Here is a 16,086-nt window from a genome sequence, read left to right on the forward strand (position 1 = left end):
ATATACAAAAACTATTTTCTGTATAACCTAGATACTGATAACCTAGATAACTTAAAGTAATATATATAAAATGTCTCTTGAAAAAAACACTTCAGAATTTTGCATTCTTTGAAGTGCAAGAACATTTGATGCCCAGATATTAAAATCATGCAGGTGTTTATGTCTCCTTTCACCTGGGTTATGAAAAAGCTCAAAGGAAAATATAAATCTTAAAAGTTATAACCTGTCTACCTTTTAAAGTAAACCCACTCATTCTTTCTTATTGGGCTTACCAGTCTACTTACAATTTGTTATTAATTGTGTTCTTTTAGTTATGCACTACACACAATGTAAAAAGATCCAGGCTATAAATTTATAAATAAAAGCATAGATTTCTCCGTAATGCACAATTTAATATCTTGTAGAGACTCAGAAGGCATTGTAGAGACTTATAGTATCTTAGGTACCATGCTGAATATCAACAAATCATTTACACAATTAAGGTCAAGGGCTAACTTTCCAAAAGAATATTCTTTCTGAGAAGATAGTGTTTTTCCAGATTTCTGTGCATAAAATAATTGTCCTCCTCAGCCATCCCCTAAATTCATACTCATTGAGAAATTTAGTCTGAACAAAGGTTGAGACTTATTTCAAACCAGTCAAATAATCATGTTTACTGTTTATATGCTAGCATGTAAACTTGGACACTTTGTTGAAAAAAAAAAAGACACAATATCTGGAGAAGAAAAAACATAGGTGTGCGTCTATATATTCCAGTGTTCTATTCACATATATTTAGTTCTATAAATAATCATTTCTATTAAGTGAGTGAAAAGCAGAAATTGAAATGCTAGAGTCTAAAACTGGATTTCATTTCACAAAGTGCTTTATCCAGAATAGGAAAGAACAGAATTGTATTTATTTACTTTACTCAAAATACTCTGAGTTGCCTTAAAAAATGTTTTCTTCTTAGAGATATGTTAGCGCAACACTCACAAACTCAGAAAATTCAAAGGTAAATAAGACATTGGCTAACCTACTTGCTACAGTATTAAAATTCTGGTCATCTCTTCACTGTAAATAATAGCACTACCTTATTTATCAGAGAAAAATCACTAATCTCTACATTTCCTAGAATCTGTTTGAAGGCATGTCAGGATGCCTCATTACACTTGAGGAAATTATACACTTGAAATAATTCTCTGATCTATCTCCAAAATGAGTTTCTAAAATTGCAAGAAGACCCATAGCTTTTCAGGACTCAATATTCATAGTCCACATTAAAAAAAAATTTACACAGACTTCTAATGTGCTTATGAAGATAAAGTATAAATAAAATCTAGGACTAGAGCATGCCAGTATTGATATTTTTGTATTTGATTTTTGGTAATAAACATGACTCTCACGTTCCAAATGACTGTGTTAATTATCAGGTACAAATATATAATCTTCAGTCCTACTTCTAAAATTGAAAAATTGAATGATAGCAGTGCAGGAGTTCATGAGCTTTAAACAGGTTAGATCAAAAGTTCTCCACTGGTAATCATAAGCTCTGCAGGGAAATAAATGCTTCCTTTAAAAAAAAAATTAAACAGCATGTAATAAAATTCACTGCAGGACTCTGTTATTTTAAGAGTAAGGTCAACAAAATCCATGCATAGAAAACAAAATGTCTTCATATTTCATAATAATGAGAGGCCCTTGGACCTCACTTGACCCTCACAATATTCCAATTAGTTAGGCAGAATCATTTAAAAGTGTACATTTATTGGACACTTTTCATTTTTACACAAAAAAGTCTGTCTACAAAGAGATGTAGTGAGAAAGCCCAGAAGGCACAAGCCTCCCCAGTGATGCCAGTTCCAGCAGCCAGCCATCCCCGCTTGACTGAGCAAGACATTTGCAAACTGCTCAACCAAGCAGTGTCTCTCCTTGAACCCTTCTCGCCATTGAAATGTTGGTCTATAAAGAATGGGCAGGTGTTTAAACATGAAATGTGGGACTCACAGAAGTCCCCTAAACTTTGCCCTGAAAATCTATGTCCAAACGCACAAAGATACATAACCAGGAAATACAGACTTCCCTGTCACACATGACAAGCAAAACTAAGAGCAATCTGACCAGCAAACATCTTACCTTAGTTCACTAATTTCTCTATTCTCTATAGTAAGTACCTTGTTAAGCTATTACTATTGTCATTAGCTGCTACCATGCATTGACGATTTGGGTCTATAACATGTCGAGTGGTTCACTCTATGTATTTTAGCAGTATGTTGTGAGATGACTTCTATGATTATTTCATTTCTGCGTAGGGAAGGGGGCTGAGAAGTGAAGCATTAGTGTCTGAATATATGGGCTTTAGAGTCTAACAGATCTGAGCTTAGTCACTAACAGTGCTGGGTCACTGAGCCTCTTTGTGCCTCAGTTTTCTCAGCTGTTAAATGGAGCTAACAATATTGTACGATTTTTTAGCATCTAAACAATTCATGTAAACACTTGCTTATAGAGCTTTCTATGTGGGAATCCTCTTTGAAAAATCCAATGTGTGCTTTTCAATACCTAACTTCAACTCTCAGCTACTACGGGTCATACATAGTTCTGGTAAAATGTGAACTGTTTTAAAAAGTTTAGATATGCTAATTCATTCTCCAGTAAGCTCTGACTCTCTTCATTTACAAGAGAGAAAATTGAAGCACAGGAAGATAAAAGGGTGATGATGATCACACAGTAAGGGAAAGAAGAAAGACTTCAGCCAAAGAGACTAACTTGCAGAGCTAGAGCCGTCTTAACCTCTGAGCCAGGCTTCCTCAAAAAAGAGAACTCATTCCTAGAAACTTCTTCTTTCTTGATTTCTAAGATGCTGTTTTGCATTCCTTCTCTGCCCATAAGAGTTTCCTCATTCTGTCTTTAAATGTTGCCATTTCCCAAGGTCTGATCTTAGGCTGCATCTATTATACCATCTTTTATCTCCTCCCATTTCTTTATTGCTTCATTTACATTGTTAACACCTGTGAATTGTTAGTCTATTCCCCACTTCTTGGGAGTAATTAATGTTATCTAAGGGGGACATAGCGCCAACCAGAAAGCACACAAGCTCATGATTAAGTCATGGGAAGGGCCAGAAGGGGCACCCTGAAATAGGAGCAGGGGTGATAATAGCTGACTGGAAGCACTGGGTGTTCTTCCCACTCCCTCCTTCTGCCCACTTACTATATTTGGAAAAGAAGAGTAGCCCACTTCAGCCGACAGGAATTAAAACCAACAGAGTTGTCTCACCTTCCTGGGCCCCCGAAAAATGAATGCAGCCGAGACTCCTGGTGGCTGGGCCTGCTAGTTTATAATCAAGCCACAGTATTTTGAGTTAGTTCTTTCCCTCATTAGGGAAAATCCCTATCCTGGGCTGAGTTCTGGCTCCTGAGTTTCGTTATTTCCTGCTGGTTGGGGCATTTGGAGTACCTGACAGGAACCCAAACCCAGCATTTCCAAAGTGAAATTAATCAAATCCAACCTCTCCCTTCAGTAAATAGCTTCCTCATCTATCTAGGGTCCAAGCCCAAGGTAAGCGTCCTTGTAGCTTCCTGTCACTCATTCCCCATGGTCAATTCATCATCTAGTCCTGTTCATTATGTCTCTTTTACAGCTTCCATATTCATTCCCTTCTCTCCACCCTCGGTGGCACAGTCTGAATCCCAGCCCTTATAATCACTCACATGAATTACCTGCAACAGTTTCCTACCTGATTTCCCTGCGTTGAGACCCACTCCTCACCTCAGCTCATTTCATTCCCTACGAGGTTGACATAATGATTTTGAAGCATACATCGAAAATGGTTACTTTGTGAGGTACTTTTCCAGGTCAAAATCTTATATGCCTTTCATATCAGTAAGTTCTAAAGGCAAAATTTGCAAGTCTCTGCTCATATAACACAGGAGAGAATTGTTTGAAGAGTGAATGGGTAACGGGAAACTTGGCAATTGAACTATGTCAAGAAAGAGAGTCAAAAAAAGAAGAATGCACTTGTATACCTGAAGCAAAACTGGCAGAATAGTTCAAGGTCTGATTAGATCAAGCAAAGTCTAAGATAAAAAGGATTTCTTTCTCCCCACCAAGCCCAAACAGGTCCTGCGGGGCTTTGAATGATAAAACAGGCATCACCCCAAGTCAGAGTCAACCTGATCCCTGCCAGCAAGTTACTGAAGAGATAATGAAGTCAGCAGAGAGCAGGAGGGAGAGTCTTTGACTTTATAGAAAAGAACCCTGAGAATGGAAGTTCTTGGGGATATTCTATCTAAATAACCACTGAGCCTGAAAGCTGCCTACTGTTTACTGTCGGAACAGGAAATTCTATGTGTGTTTACCTGAGAATGGAGTGTCATTATTAATCAGAATCCCATGACTACTCCATCCTAAGTCTTCCCTTTGTTTATGCTACCTCAAGCTGTGGCAACCACTCACAGCTTCCTGTATAAAATGCATGAGTAAGTGGGACATTCAGGGCTTGTCCTTGCCCAGCCCCTTCAGCCCAGGCCTCCTCAAGCCCTGGGCTCTGGCTGTGTTTTCTTGCATCCAGTTCTAACTTTGCACCACCACCTTTATGCTTAGAATGACCTTTTTAGCTTCATGCCACCAAATGTCTTCTGCACCTGGCTAACATATGTCTGTTAACTTCAACGTTGGAAGTCCAATACATTATCATTTCCGCTTAGCGCTCCCATTGCAAATTGTAATTCACAAAAACAATGGCAATAAGGATCCTCTATCCTATGTCATGCTCCTTCTCATGCCCCAATACAAGATCATCTAATCCCTACCTTTTATTCTAACCCTGGTGAGGGAAAATTTTCTATGCAGATTTAACCCATTTTATGTTAGTGCAACTGGCTAGTACTTGGCCAAGCACTTGAGCTGTCCTCGCTCACTTCCTGCTCTGGACTTCTCTTTGAATTTGTTCCTAATTTTGTTCATTTCAAGTGACGAAATTTATTTGATTCCAAGAAGAATAACACCTGTAACTTAAAAGCAGGCTTAGTTGAGAGAAAAATGATCAGCCTATCACCTATACAGAGTTTGCCAGAAGCCCGCACCTCCATTCTCTCTGTATCCTGTGGCCATCGGACTCTGTCATCTCTACTTGGGGGTTAGAAGCATTTAGGCCTATAGAAGGTTGTGTATCAGAATTATGAATAAAAGATGTTTGTATTTTCTTTTTTAAAAAAAGATTTATTTATGTATACAGAACTGGGGTATAGGCCAGAGGTGCAGGGGGTGAGTGGATTCACCAGAGACAGAGTGGGGAGCAAAACAGGCAGATTGAGGAAGTACACTGCTGAGGGGAGCAGCAGGTGAGACAGGAGAGGTCTGCTGCACCATGTGAGTCACCCTCTTTGGCTGGAATTGAACTTGTGTTGCTGTGGCTGCGATAGCTTCATAGTGCTGTGCTTTAACCCACTGCACCACCAGCGAGGGCCCAAAAAGCTGTTTGTATTTTAAAGCAAATAGACATACAGTATGAACACAGCTTTCTCACTGGCCAAAGATGTTAACAGGAGAAGAGTGCTTGTAAAACAAGTGGAGAGATGAGATACAGCTGAGAAATAAAATGTATTTTATTAATAGACAGTAAAACAAACACCATTTATCAAAGACAGCAGGGTGTAAAGGAGTTAGGTAGGGCAACATATCCAGCCTGGATTGGGGCTGACTGAATTAGTGACTGTCAGCTCACAGAGCTCATAACACACAATTGAGAATAAAACTCCACACAACCCTTCCCACATGGTTCACCAGGAGCTACCCTCTCTCACCCAATGCTGGAGGCCTATACCTACTTGTCATCTAGGTTCTTAGTCCTGCAAACCAAGACTCTAAGAGCGATCACATGCCTTCACACCCACACCCCTGCCCCCACACTATCTCCTGTTAGATCTTTTACATCTTGAGTTGGTTCCTTGAAGTCAGTCTATTGTGAGCCCATTCACTTTCATTTCTTTTTCTTGAGGTGAATGCAAAATGGCATTCCAGTCCCTTGGAGGTGCTGCTTATACTTCATTTTCCACAGGCGATATCACCACACTATTCTCTACAATTGAGGCTTTTCCTGCTTTTAGGTATGGGACCCCCAAGAAGAGTAGCTGAAACCTATAGATCTTAGTCACTGAAAAATTGCCTATAAAATATGAAAAACGAATTCAGTAGCTTCCCTTTCTCCTTGAAGCCCAAAGCCCCTTGAAGCCCACCCAAAAAAAGAACACAGGTCCATGAACAAGAAGGCAGGAGCCCCCACTCTGCAAAGACTATTTCTCCACTAACCTTCTTTGTGTTTTATTCTCTCTGCTTTTCTTCTCCTGATCAAGCCTAGACACAAAACTTTAGAAACTGATGGAAAACTCAGCAGGTGAGAGAAAGCTACACCCTAGTCCTGCATTTTAGCAACTTCAACTCTGAGTCTGATGTTTTCCAAAACCAAGTCCCACCTATGATGCAACATTTACAGAGTGCGTGGTCACATAATGGCAAAAGATAGGTCAGCAGGAAATCAGGAACCACTGGCCTGGGTCTCCTGCTGCAGGCTTTGCATTTGCAGTTCCCTAGGCCAAAAATAACCTTGTAACAGATCGCTCCATGGCTACAGCCTTCTCATCTACTGTCTGAGTTCCGATGTTACCTCCTAAGAGAGCCTTTTCCTGCCTAGCCTATTTTAAGCAGCTCCCTCACCAAACTAAGTCATTCTCCAGCACATGCCCCAGATCAGCGTCAGCAAGTGCTCACAATCACAGGGATGGTTTTTATTGTTGTTGCTTTTTTTTTCTTGTAAAAATGTTTGTGTCACTAACAAGAACATAAATTATACAAGAGGTGAGATTTCGCCTACAATGTTTCCTGTTGCATCCTTAACACATAAGAAGCACAGGTAACTCCCCGCACATTTTGAATTAATGTAATTGTGCCAAGCTCATGGTCAGCGACATTTTCCTTTGTGATTTAAAATCCCTGTGTCCATGTAAGTGTGTAGATTATTAAAGGTATTTGTGGAGCAATGTTCCGAACCCAATACCTCTGATAGGAACACTGCTAAAATGTGTGATTGTTGCTATATGCCTGTTCTGCCATTTTTCACAGGTTTGAAAATGTGTCACAAAATATTACTGGGTCAGGGACCATGCAGGTCACCAGATGGATGAGAATGATTTACTCCCTTGATTTCAAACTACTGAAGAAAGATTGCAGGAAGTAAGCCAATTCTTATCTCTGAGCTTACAGAATATGAAAGATAAAAGGGACCTTGAAGTTTATCTGGTACAGATTCACTCTTAATTTAAAAACCCATTCTACCACCCATGACATGGTTTTCTGACCTTGACTTTAATATTTTAGTGATGAGACCTTCACTATTTTACAAGAGAAACTGTCTCACAATTGGACGGATTTTGATGAGCAAGGCCTTCCTTCTATTGATTCAAAATTTCCTTCCTGTAACTTCTGGCCCTCGGAGCAACAATGAGTAAGTTGAGTTCCTGTTCTGCATGATGAACTTTGAAATATTTGAGGACACCTAAAATAGCTCCTCTTAGAACTTGCGACTTCATAATAAACATCCCTAATACCTCTAGCCATACCTCATTTGCTTCTCTTCCCAGACCCTTCATCTTGCAATTTCTGGGCACATGGTAATTAGGAAACATATGTTCAGCAAGGAGAAGTGGAATTAACTCTTACTTTTAATGATGGATTTAATAGTACTCAGTGCCATAAAGCCTCAGAGAGATCCACTTTTGTGAGTCAACTATGTATCTAATTATGCACCATATCATTACCAATATCAGCACCCATGATTAATTTAAAAATGTAATTTTACAATTAATTACTCAGATATATTGAATCTCCACCTCTACTGGACATTTGTCCAAAGAACATCTTATAAGTGACAGGGCCAACTCGGTTCTGAGAGCCTTCTGAAATATAAAATATCAAATAAAATATAAAAAATATATTAAAAAATTTTAAAACAATCTTGAGTCATCCATTTGCAGAAGCACAAGAGTGGGGCTACTTTTAAATCTTAAAATTTGTGGATATCTAAGTTATAGACATCCTGAAGGTACAGCACTTCATTTAAATACTGCTGGAGGAAATAATCTAAGACAAACAAGTAAAAATGGATTGTTTTTACAAGTAAATTTAAAGGACGTGTGATTGAACACCTTGCAACTAAATAAAGTAAAATTGAAGTGAAGTGGTCCATATTCAAACTTGGTGGGAAGAGCTGGGAAATGATTCATGTTTGCCTCCCACATGATTAACACTGGTCTTTATCAAATCATCAATAATAATCTGTAAAGAAGGTAGAAATTACGACAGTCTGGTGTCAGAGCCTCAAAATTCCCCACCGTTACATGCTACTCCGATAAGCTAACAAATGGATTAAGTTCACGGTAGGAAAATTGTTGAATTTCAATTCACATATCCACACTTACATCTCTATACTATAATCATCGTTTTACTTAAAACCTAGTAGTATATTATCATTAATTTGTATATCCATAATGCTACAGGCATTTAGTAGTATCTCAGATTTGTTAAGCACTATTTTCTGTTTTATAGAATGAGCAGAACTTTACCTGCTCCACTGATTAATTAATCCCTACTACAAACCTTGTCAACATTCAGCTTTTACCCAGAAAACAAGATGTAACAGGATTACCAAGGAACTCTAAGACAACAACCCAACTACTCTTTGGTATAAAACTTATATTCCTTTTCAATCAAAGCCAAATGCTACTGAACACAAGATATGTAGAATGATAACATCCAAACAAAGCGCATATCAGTACTATGGAGCATGAATCAAAAATAATCCAACGGCCTTTTAAAATAAACAACCTCCGGGGCCCTCCCTGGTGGCGCAGCAGGTTAAAGTACAGCACTGAGAAGCTAAAGCCACTTCCGCATGAGTTCGATTTCCGCCTGCCCCGGAGGTGACCACATGGCGTGGCAGACCTCTCCTGGCCCGCCCGCTGCTCCCCTCAGCAGTGTACTTCGTCCATCTGCCTGTTCTGCTCCCCGCTCTGTTTCTGGTGAAGCCTCTCACCACCCCTGCACCTCTGGCTTGTACCCCAGTTCTGTATGCATAAATAAATAAATCTTTAAAAATAAAAAATAAAAAAATAAGCAACCTCCATTATTTAGTTGTTTCAGCGATTCCTGTTTTGAGCTGAATTGTGTCCCCTCTAGAAGCATGTGTGCGTGATGGTCCTAGCCCTCGGTGCCCCAAAGTAGGATCATATTTAGCAATGAGTCTTGGCAGATGTGATTAGTTAAGGTGATGTTGTACTGGAAAAGGGTATGTCCCTGCTGCCTTTCCACCAGCCTGTAACTATGCGGGTGTCTCCTTTTCCTAATAAACGTGTCCTTTTAAATTTAAAAAAATAAAAATGCTTTATAATTCTCAAGGCTCCTAAAGTAGACAAAACACTAAAGATAAAGCAGAAAAAAAAGCAGTTATATGACGATTAAGGAAAAAAAATCACAGATTTCTGTTCATGAAATGGATTTATATATTGACCTTTCCTGTTAAGATTGTTGGTTCATTTTATATCTTTGTGTGTCTGTGTGGCATTTTCAGATGTAAAAAAAAAAAAAATGGGTCTGCTTTAAAGGGGACAATTTTGGGGTCCTCCCTGATGGTGCAGCAAGTTAAAGCACAGCACTGTGAACTCTCCCAGCCAGGTGCAGCAGACCTCTCCTGACCTACCTGCTACTCCCTTGAGCAGTGCATCAGTCTGCCTGTTCTGCTCCCCACTGTCTCTGGTGAATCTTCTCACCCCCTGTACCTCTGGCTTGTTCCCTCTCTGTATGCATAAATAAATGAATCTTTAAAAAAAATAAAGGGGACAACTTTGTTAATATAGGACTTCCCAATGTTAAGGCATCTGAAATTATTACAGTGCTGGGGCCCATTTTGTTAAGATTAAAATAAACATAATTCAATTTCTAAAATAAATAAATAAAATAAACGAAAAAAGAAAGAAAGGTTAGCCCCTAAACCATTACGGCCAGTTTCCCCATACAAGGAGAAATGCAGAGACAATGAGGAAAGAGCCATATGCCAGTGGACGTGGAGACGGGAGAGCTGCTTCTACAGGGAAGTTGGCTGTTCCCAGCAAAACTCCAGAAGCTGAGGGAAAGGCACAGAACAGTCTTCCTCACATTCTTCAGAAGGAACCAACCTTGCCACACCTTGATGATCCCCTGGAAGGTGGATCTGCAGTAGAAGCCCCTCGATTTGGTTCTTCATGACAGCAGAAAACTTACACAATTCTGAGTCTCTTAACAATTACCTCACACGCTTCTCTGTGGCGTGCCCTAGAGCTCAAAGCACTTCACTTTGGATCCCATTTAATATGCCATCGTCTTGTCCTCTGCAGTAATTTTTCAGTTGCCTGAGGATAGCTACTTGAATTGAACACATAGATAGGATGGATCATCTGTGCAGGGATAACCAGCATTTTTTTTTTCAAATTAGCTAATCTTTACTATAAATGAATAAAAGTGATTTTTTTAAATATCTCCACAACTGACTTTGGCAGACAGCCTAAAAAAAAGATTTTGATCAATAATAGTATTTCTAGTGGGGAGTATATGTAATCTCCTAAGGCAACCGTCTTAAAATATATATAAATGCATGTTTCATAAATTGGATTCTGTTAAATTAAAATGAAATACAAATTTCAGTTCTTCAGTTGCCCTGTGACATGGCAAGTGACAATGAGCTGTGTAGACTACCAGCTCTTTTGCTGCATAACAGACATAAGCTATTTTTTATCATAATGGAAGGTTTTATTAGACAGTGGTGATCTAGAATGGAAACCCAAAATGTAAATCAATGGAGGGCTGCTGTTCTGTCTGGGGCACTGAAGTCATCTCCCAGCTATAACTCCAGCAAGTACCTACCCGTTATCTGGAATCGCAATGTGGAAAAACTCTGACTTGACATAGACTAGCATTCGCATTATTCATACTACAACACATATATGTATAGCTCTGAAGAAGTATAGAGCTCTTAAAAAAGAATGTATAGCTCTAACAGAGCTAAAAAGAGCTCTCAAGAGCTTTAAAGAAGAAAAATATAAAACAATCACACATAACCATCAATCCTATGTTAGATGATACAGTTTTAGATTATAAATTGAAAATCAGATTCTTCTGCTAATGAAGTATGGAAATCACCACTAAAAATGAAGGCATGAGAAAACTTGGTAATAATAGAATAACTGATGATTCTGACAAATGCTTCCAGAAAACATCAATGTACAAGTTTCTGAGCATGTGACAATTGGTTTGAAGCCCAGTGAGCATGTAATTTAATTAAATCAGTTAACTAACACAACAGCTATTACCAGCAGGGGGGGGTGAAGAGTAGATAACAGCATATTTGCTAGAGAGTGGGACTTTCTCCCCAATGTATGTTTTAATGGAAAGAGGCCGGAAAATACGTATTCTGCTCAGGAACTGCAAGCCCTCTTCTCCTGAATTTCCAGAGTAAGACTCAAGCTGTTCACATATCTGTCTTCAAAGGACCCCTAGGAGGTGGCACAGAAATTGGATCTAGACAATACAGATTAAAATGCAATGAATTCTAAAACCTAGCTTTGCCAATTTCCTTTGTTAAAATGTGATTAGTATTCAAGTTTTATACTGAATACATTAACTATCCTGCTTCTCCACATTATCAGAGCAAAAAATCGAAGGGCCTTTATATTTTGACAGAAAAAGAAAATTTCATCGGTGTGTTGTTAGTTCTTTCTTTAAAGGTCATTGTAAGAAAACTTATATTCCTAATGGTTTAACCATATAAGGCCTTACCTCTTGGTAAAGGTCACTGAGATCTTCCTGGTGGGCCTGTTTGGAACATCCTGGAAATTCCCTAACACAGCAGGAATCCGGGGGCCAGTCCATCTCTGTCATTTCCAACCAGTCGGTGAAATATACCACTCCACAGCACTTAAACTGCAAAGAACAGGAGAGGATAGACTCAGAAACAGAAAAAATATTTTCTTAACTTAAAGGCTTAAATGATAGGTTTCTTAAATGTTTGTACATAGCACTAAACACATTTCTGTCATCACCTAATGATATGTGTACATCCTGTGTCGATGACAGAAATGTGACGAAGAACTCCACTCTGAAACTGTTTCTAAGCATTCATGAAACACATGAGAACAGATCACACGGGACTAAGTTACACTCCCCAACCAGAAGATTCTCCACCCCAGTGGAGTTAACATACATGATCAAATGAAATAGCTGAAAATTTACATTTATTATTAAACCTCAAGCTTCTAAAGAACAGTTGATCAATCAATTTTATGTCCCTTACTTACCAGTTAATTATTTATCAAATTCAAATATTATATTAAAAATTTCTTTAGTCTCTTGAAAAAGATTTCTTTCCCAAATCTGTTTAAGAATCCCCATCGCAAAGATTTACCAGACTTGGATTTATTAACCAGTAAAACTTTCTGAGATCTAAACATAGGTTGGGATCAACAATTTTTAATTATATGAGTGACATTATAAATATAAAGAATTCTGACATAATGCCAGAAAAGTCAAGTGTCTTTAGCTTGAATTACCTTGGATTTAAGAAAAATATTATGTTTTTGGTTTCACTGTACCAAAGATTAGCAAAAACTTCCTCTGATAGTGGTTTAGAACACTTATTTAGAGACAGACTCATATTAGATCCAAAATAATTAACTCTGATGAATAATTTTCTACCCTTGGGTAGAGGAGGTTTACTCTTCTACAGCAGCAAAAACAAGGAATATGAGCTGTCACTATGAGGAGCCTGGCCAAGAGTGACTAGCTCTGCAAGCTATGTAGCCTACCAGGTCCATCCATGTCCCGGATTAACACTGCGTCGTAAAATATCACAACCCATCACTTCAAAATCCAACTAAAATCAACTTTGAAGAATTCTCAGCTTCGCATGCAAATGTAACAAGGATAATACTAGCAGTGATTTTCCATTTTTTTTCTTTGCTTACATATCTAATTTTAAAAAAGAAAGGAAATCATCTTAAGAATATTATAAATGATGGATTACTGAACACTATGAGTAATACTAGAATTTTCCAAGAAACTTTTTTTTATCTCTTTAGCATTTCCATTTTATACACTGTTCTAAAAACCAGGTAGATACCAGAAGTGTGATAAATTAAGTCAAATATAATTTGACATCATATATTTTATGTAAGTCATTGAGTAGTCATAGAAAACATATGCACCATGAAGACTTCACTTTCTAAAAATCATAAACTACCTCCTTCCCAAGTCAGTCTTTTTAAATCCTTACACTCAGAGAAACCTATTTCTCTTATTTCCTAACAATGTGTGTTTTTCTATGTCGATGACAGAAGGACAGTTCTTGGAACACACAAGCCCATCCACAATAGAACAGCCCATTTATCTGACCTTGTCAGGAAATGAGGTGTTCCACATAATAACTTCCAAAAAACTTAGGCATCCCACATTCAGTGCCAAGCATTTTCTTTTTATAAGTCAGTAAGATAGTTTTTCTTTTTACATAGCTGTTTTCCTTTTGCAACAGAAGATAATGAATTGGTACTAAAATTTTCCTGAAAACTCCTTTAAGCAAGACCATTGTTATGCCCATGTGACTGTAGTCTATAATCTTTGCAGTTTTCCTGGCTTCTTTAAAAATTATCTTGTGAGATAGCACCACTCTTGGGATTGTGTGTCAAATTCCAGAAAATACCGCCATCATTTTCCAGATGAAGAAACCAAAGTTCGAGTGGATCAAATAAATTGCCAAAATCACAGTGTGCAGCAGAGGCTACTTATACCAAAGCTTACTTTCCAACCACTATGTTCAAATACGAAATTTTAAAAGTCAGGGACTATTTTCCCCATTAGGAAAACTTTTTATTATTATTATTATGGAACTTTATTTTTATTATTATGATCCACTAGAACCTTGATTTCTTCATCTGGAAAATGATGGCACTATTTCCTAAAATTTGACACACGTTACCACATAGTCCTAGAACATGTTCTTGTGATGAGAACTGTAAGATCTACTTAACTAACAACTTTCAAATGACTCTTCAGTCTTTTTCGATGCCATCCCTACATACATTGCATCCTTATGACTTGTTGATTTTGTGACTGAAGTTGTACCTTTTGACTTCCTTTCCCCACTTTGGCACACCCCCTTCATATCCACCTTTCCCACCAACTACCCAAACTCTTGCCTACAACCTACCAGTTGCCCTTTATGAATTTGAGTTTTGTTTATTTTTTTCTTTTAAAGTTTCTATGTATGACTGAGATCATGCTGTGTCTTTCTTTGTCTGACTTATTACTCTTAGCATGATTCCCTCCAGGTCCAGGTTTGTTTTGCTTTGTTTTGTTTTTTTAAGATTTATTTATTTATGCATACAGAACTGGGGCACAGGCCAGAGGCGCAGGGGTGGTGAGAAGATTCACCAGAGGCAGATCCGGGAGCAGAACAAGCAGACTGACTAAGTACACTGCTGAGAGGAGCCGTGGATGAAACAGGAGAGGTCTGCTGTGCCATGTGGGACACCTCCCTGGCTGGAGACAGGACTCGTGGTGCAGCAGCTGCACCGGCTTTGCAGCACTGCGCCTTAAACCATTGCTTCACTAGAGAGGGCCCAATGTCCAGGTTTTTTAAAAGTCTTAAAGACATGTTACCAGCTTAAGGAAAAATCCACTAAGTAGAGCTACATGCATAAAACAGTACTTAAGGACCAGTCAGGGAAACTGAGGCCTCACCAAACTTGGCTCAGGTCTACAAATTGTTGTGGAAGAGAGGTGGTATGGGCTGAATTGTGTCACCCCCACATTCATGTTGAAGGTCAAATCTCCAGAATCTGAAGAAAGGATCTTTAGAGACATAAATAAGATCACTGTTGTGATCCCAACTCATATGACAGATGTCCTTATGAGAAGAGAAAATTTAAACATGGACACGTGGAATGAAGATGGCATGAAGACAGCCATTGACAGACTTAGGAAAGAGGCCACAGGAGAGATCAACCCTGCACACCTTGATTTGAGACTTTTGGCTTGCAAAATGGGAGAGATACATTTCCATTGTCCTGTGGTAACTGTGATATGAACACAGCCCTAGCAGACTAACAGGTGTTTAGAAACACTTGCAGGGAACCCAGAGGTCTTCACCACTTCTTTTATGTTAAATAGCTATAGGATATAGAGGAGGGAATTTATGCTACAAATCTAAACATAAACATGTTGTCCTTCGCAGTGTTTCTTCATTGTCTACTGAGCTGGGGTCTCTTCGTATGGTTACAAAACAACTGATTTTTTTTAAAATCAAGATTATTGTGGTCTACAGCACTAATCTCCGAAAATAAAGCACTCTGGGCAGCCTCCTCCCAGGACAGTAGCTCAACACAGCTTACTATAAATTCCCTTATGCTTCACTTATTTTCTCTTCCTGTTGTTTTTAGTACAAATGATCAGTAAGCAAAGTCAGGAAGCATGTAAATAAACAGGAAATCTGTGTTACAATGATAATTTTCACCATCTCAATAACTGTAGCACAAAGAGTCAGATTTGGAGATGCTCCTAGACTTGAATCTCTGCCCATATTTAAGACAGAGTAGCTGAGCAGAGAGCAGGATATCTGTGCTGTAGGGCAATGATTCGTAAATGCTTTGCGGTCCAGCTCTAAATGAAATTAAAGGGAAATAACATATTTGCTCATCTGGGAATGTCACTCCAATCACAAGGACACTGCTTAGGAGAAGAGCTTGATTTGAGGCAAGATTGACAGTTAACATCAAGTACCCAGAGACTGAATGTCTAAACATAGTCCCCACTTGAGAATGAGCAGGAGCAGTGCTGTAGGGATGTTAGGTTAAAAAGGTAGGTGCGCGGGCCCTCCCTGGTGGCGCAGTGGGTTAAAGCACAGCCCTGAGAATCTAAAGCCACTTCCGCAAGAGTTCGATTCCCACCTGCCCCGGAGGTGACCACATGGTATGGCAGACCTCTCCTGACGCACCCGCTGCTCCCCTCAGCAGTGTACCTCGTCGATCTGCC

At 38.8% G+C, this 16,086-nt stretch overlaps 1 protein-coding gene across 1 annotated transcript in view; it reads right to left on the minus strand.

The window, feature by feature from the left end:
• Positions 1 to 16,086, minus strand: part of TSPAN12 (tetraspanin 12) — a 66,085-nt gene that overhangs the window by 4,969 nt on the left and 45,030 nt on the right. The window contains exon 7 of the mRNA XM_004676976.2: positions 11,842 to 11,985. Coding sequence (XP_004677033.1) covers positions 11,842 to 11,985 — 144 coding nt within the window. The remainder of the gene's footprint in view (positions 1 to 11,841; positions 11,986 to 16,086) is intronic.

The sequence above is a fragment of the Condylura cristata genome, unplaced genomic scaffold (genome assembly GCF_000260355.1).
Source record: "Condylura cristata isolate star-nosed mole 26May11 unplaced genomic scaffold, ConCri1.0 scaffold00005, whole genome shotgun sequence".
NCBI lineage: Eukaryota > Metazoa > Chordata > Mammalia > Eulipotyphla > Talpidae > Condylura > Condylura cristata.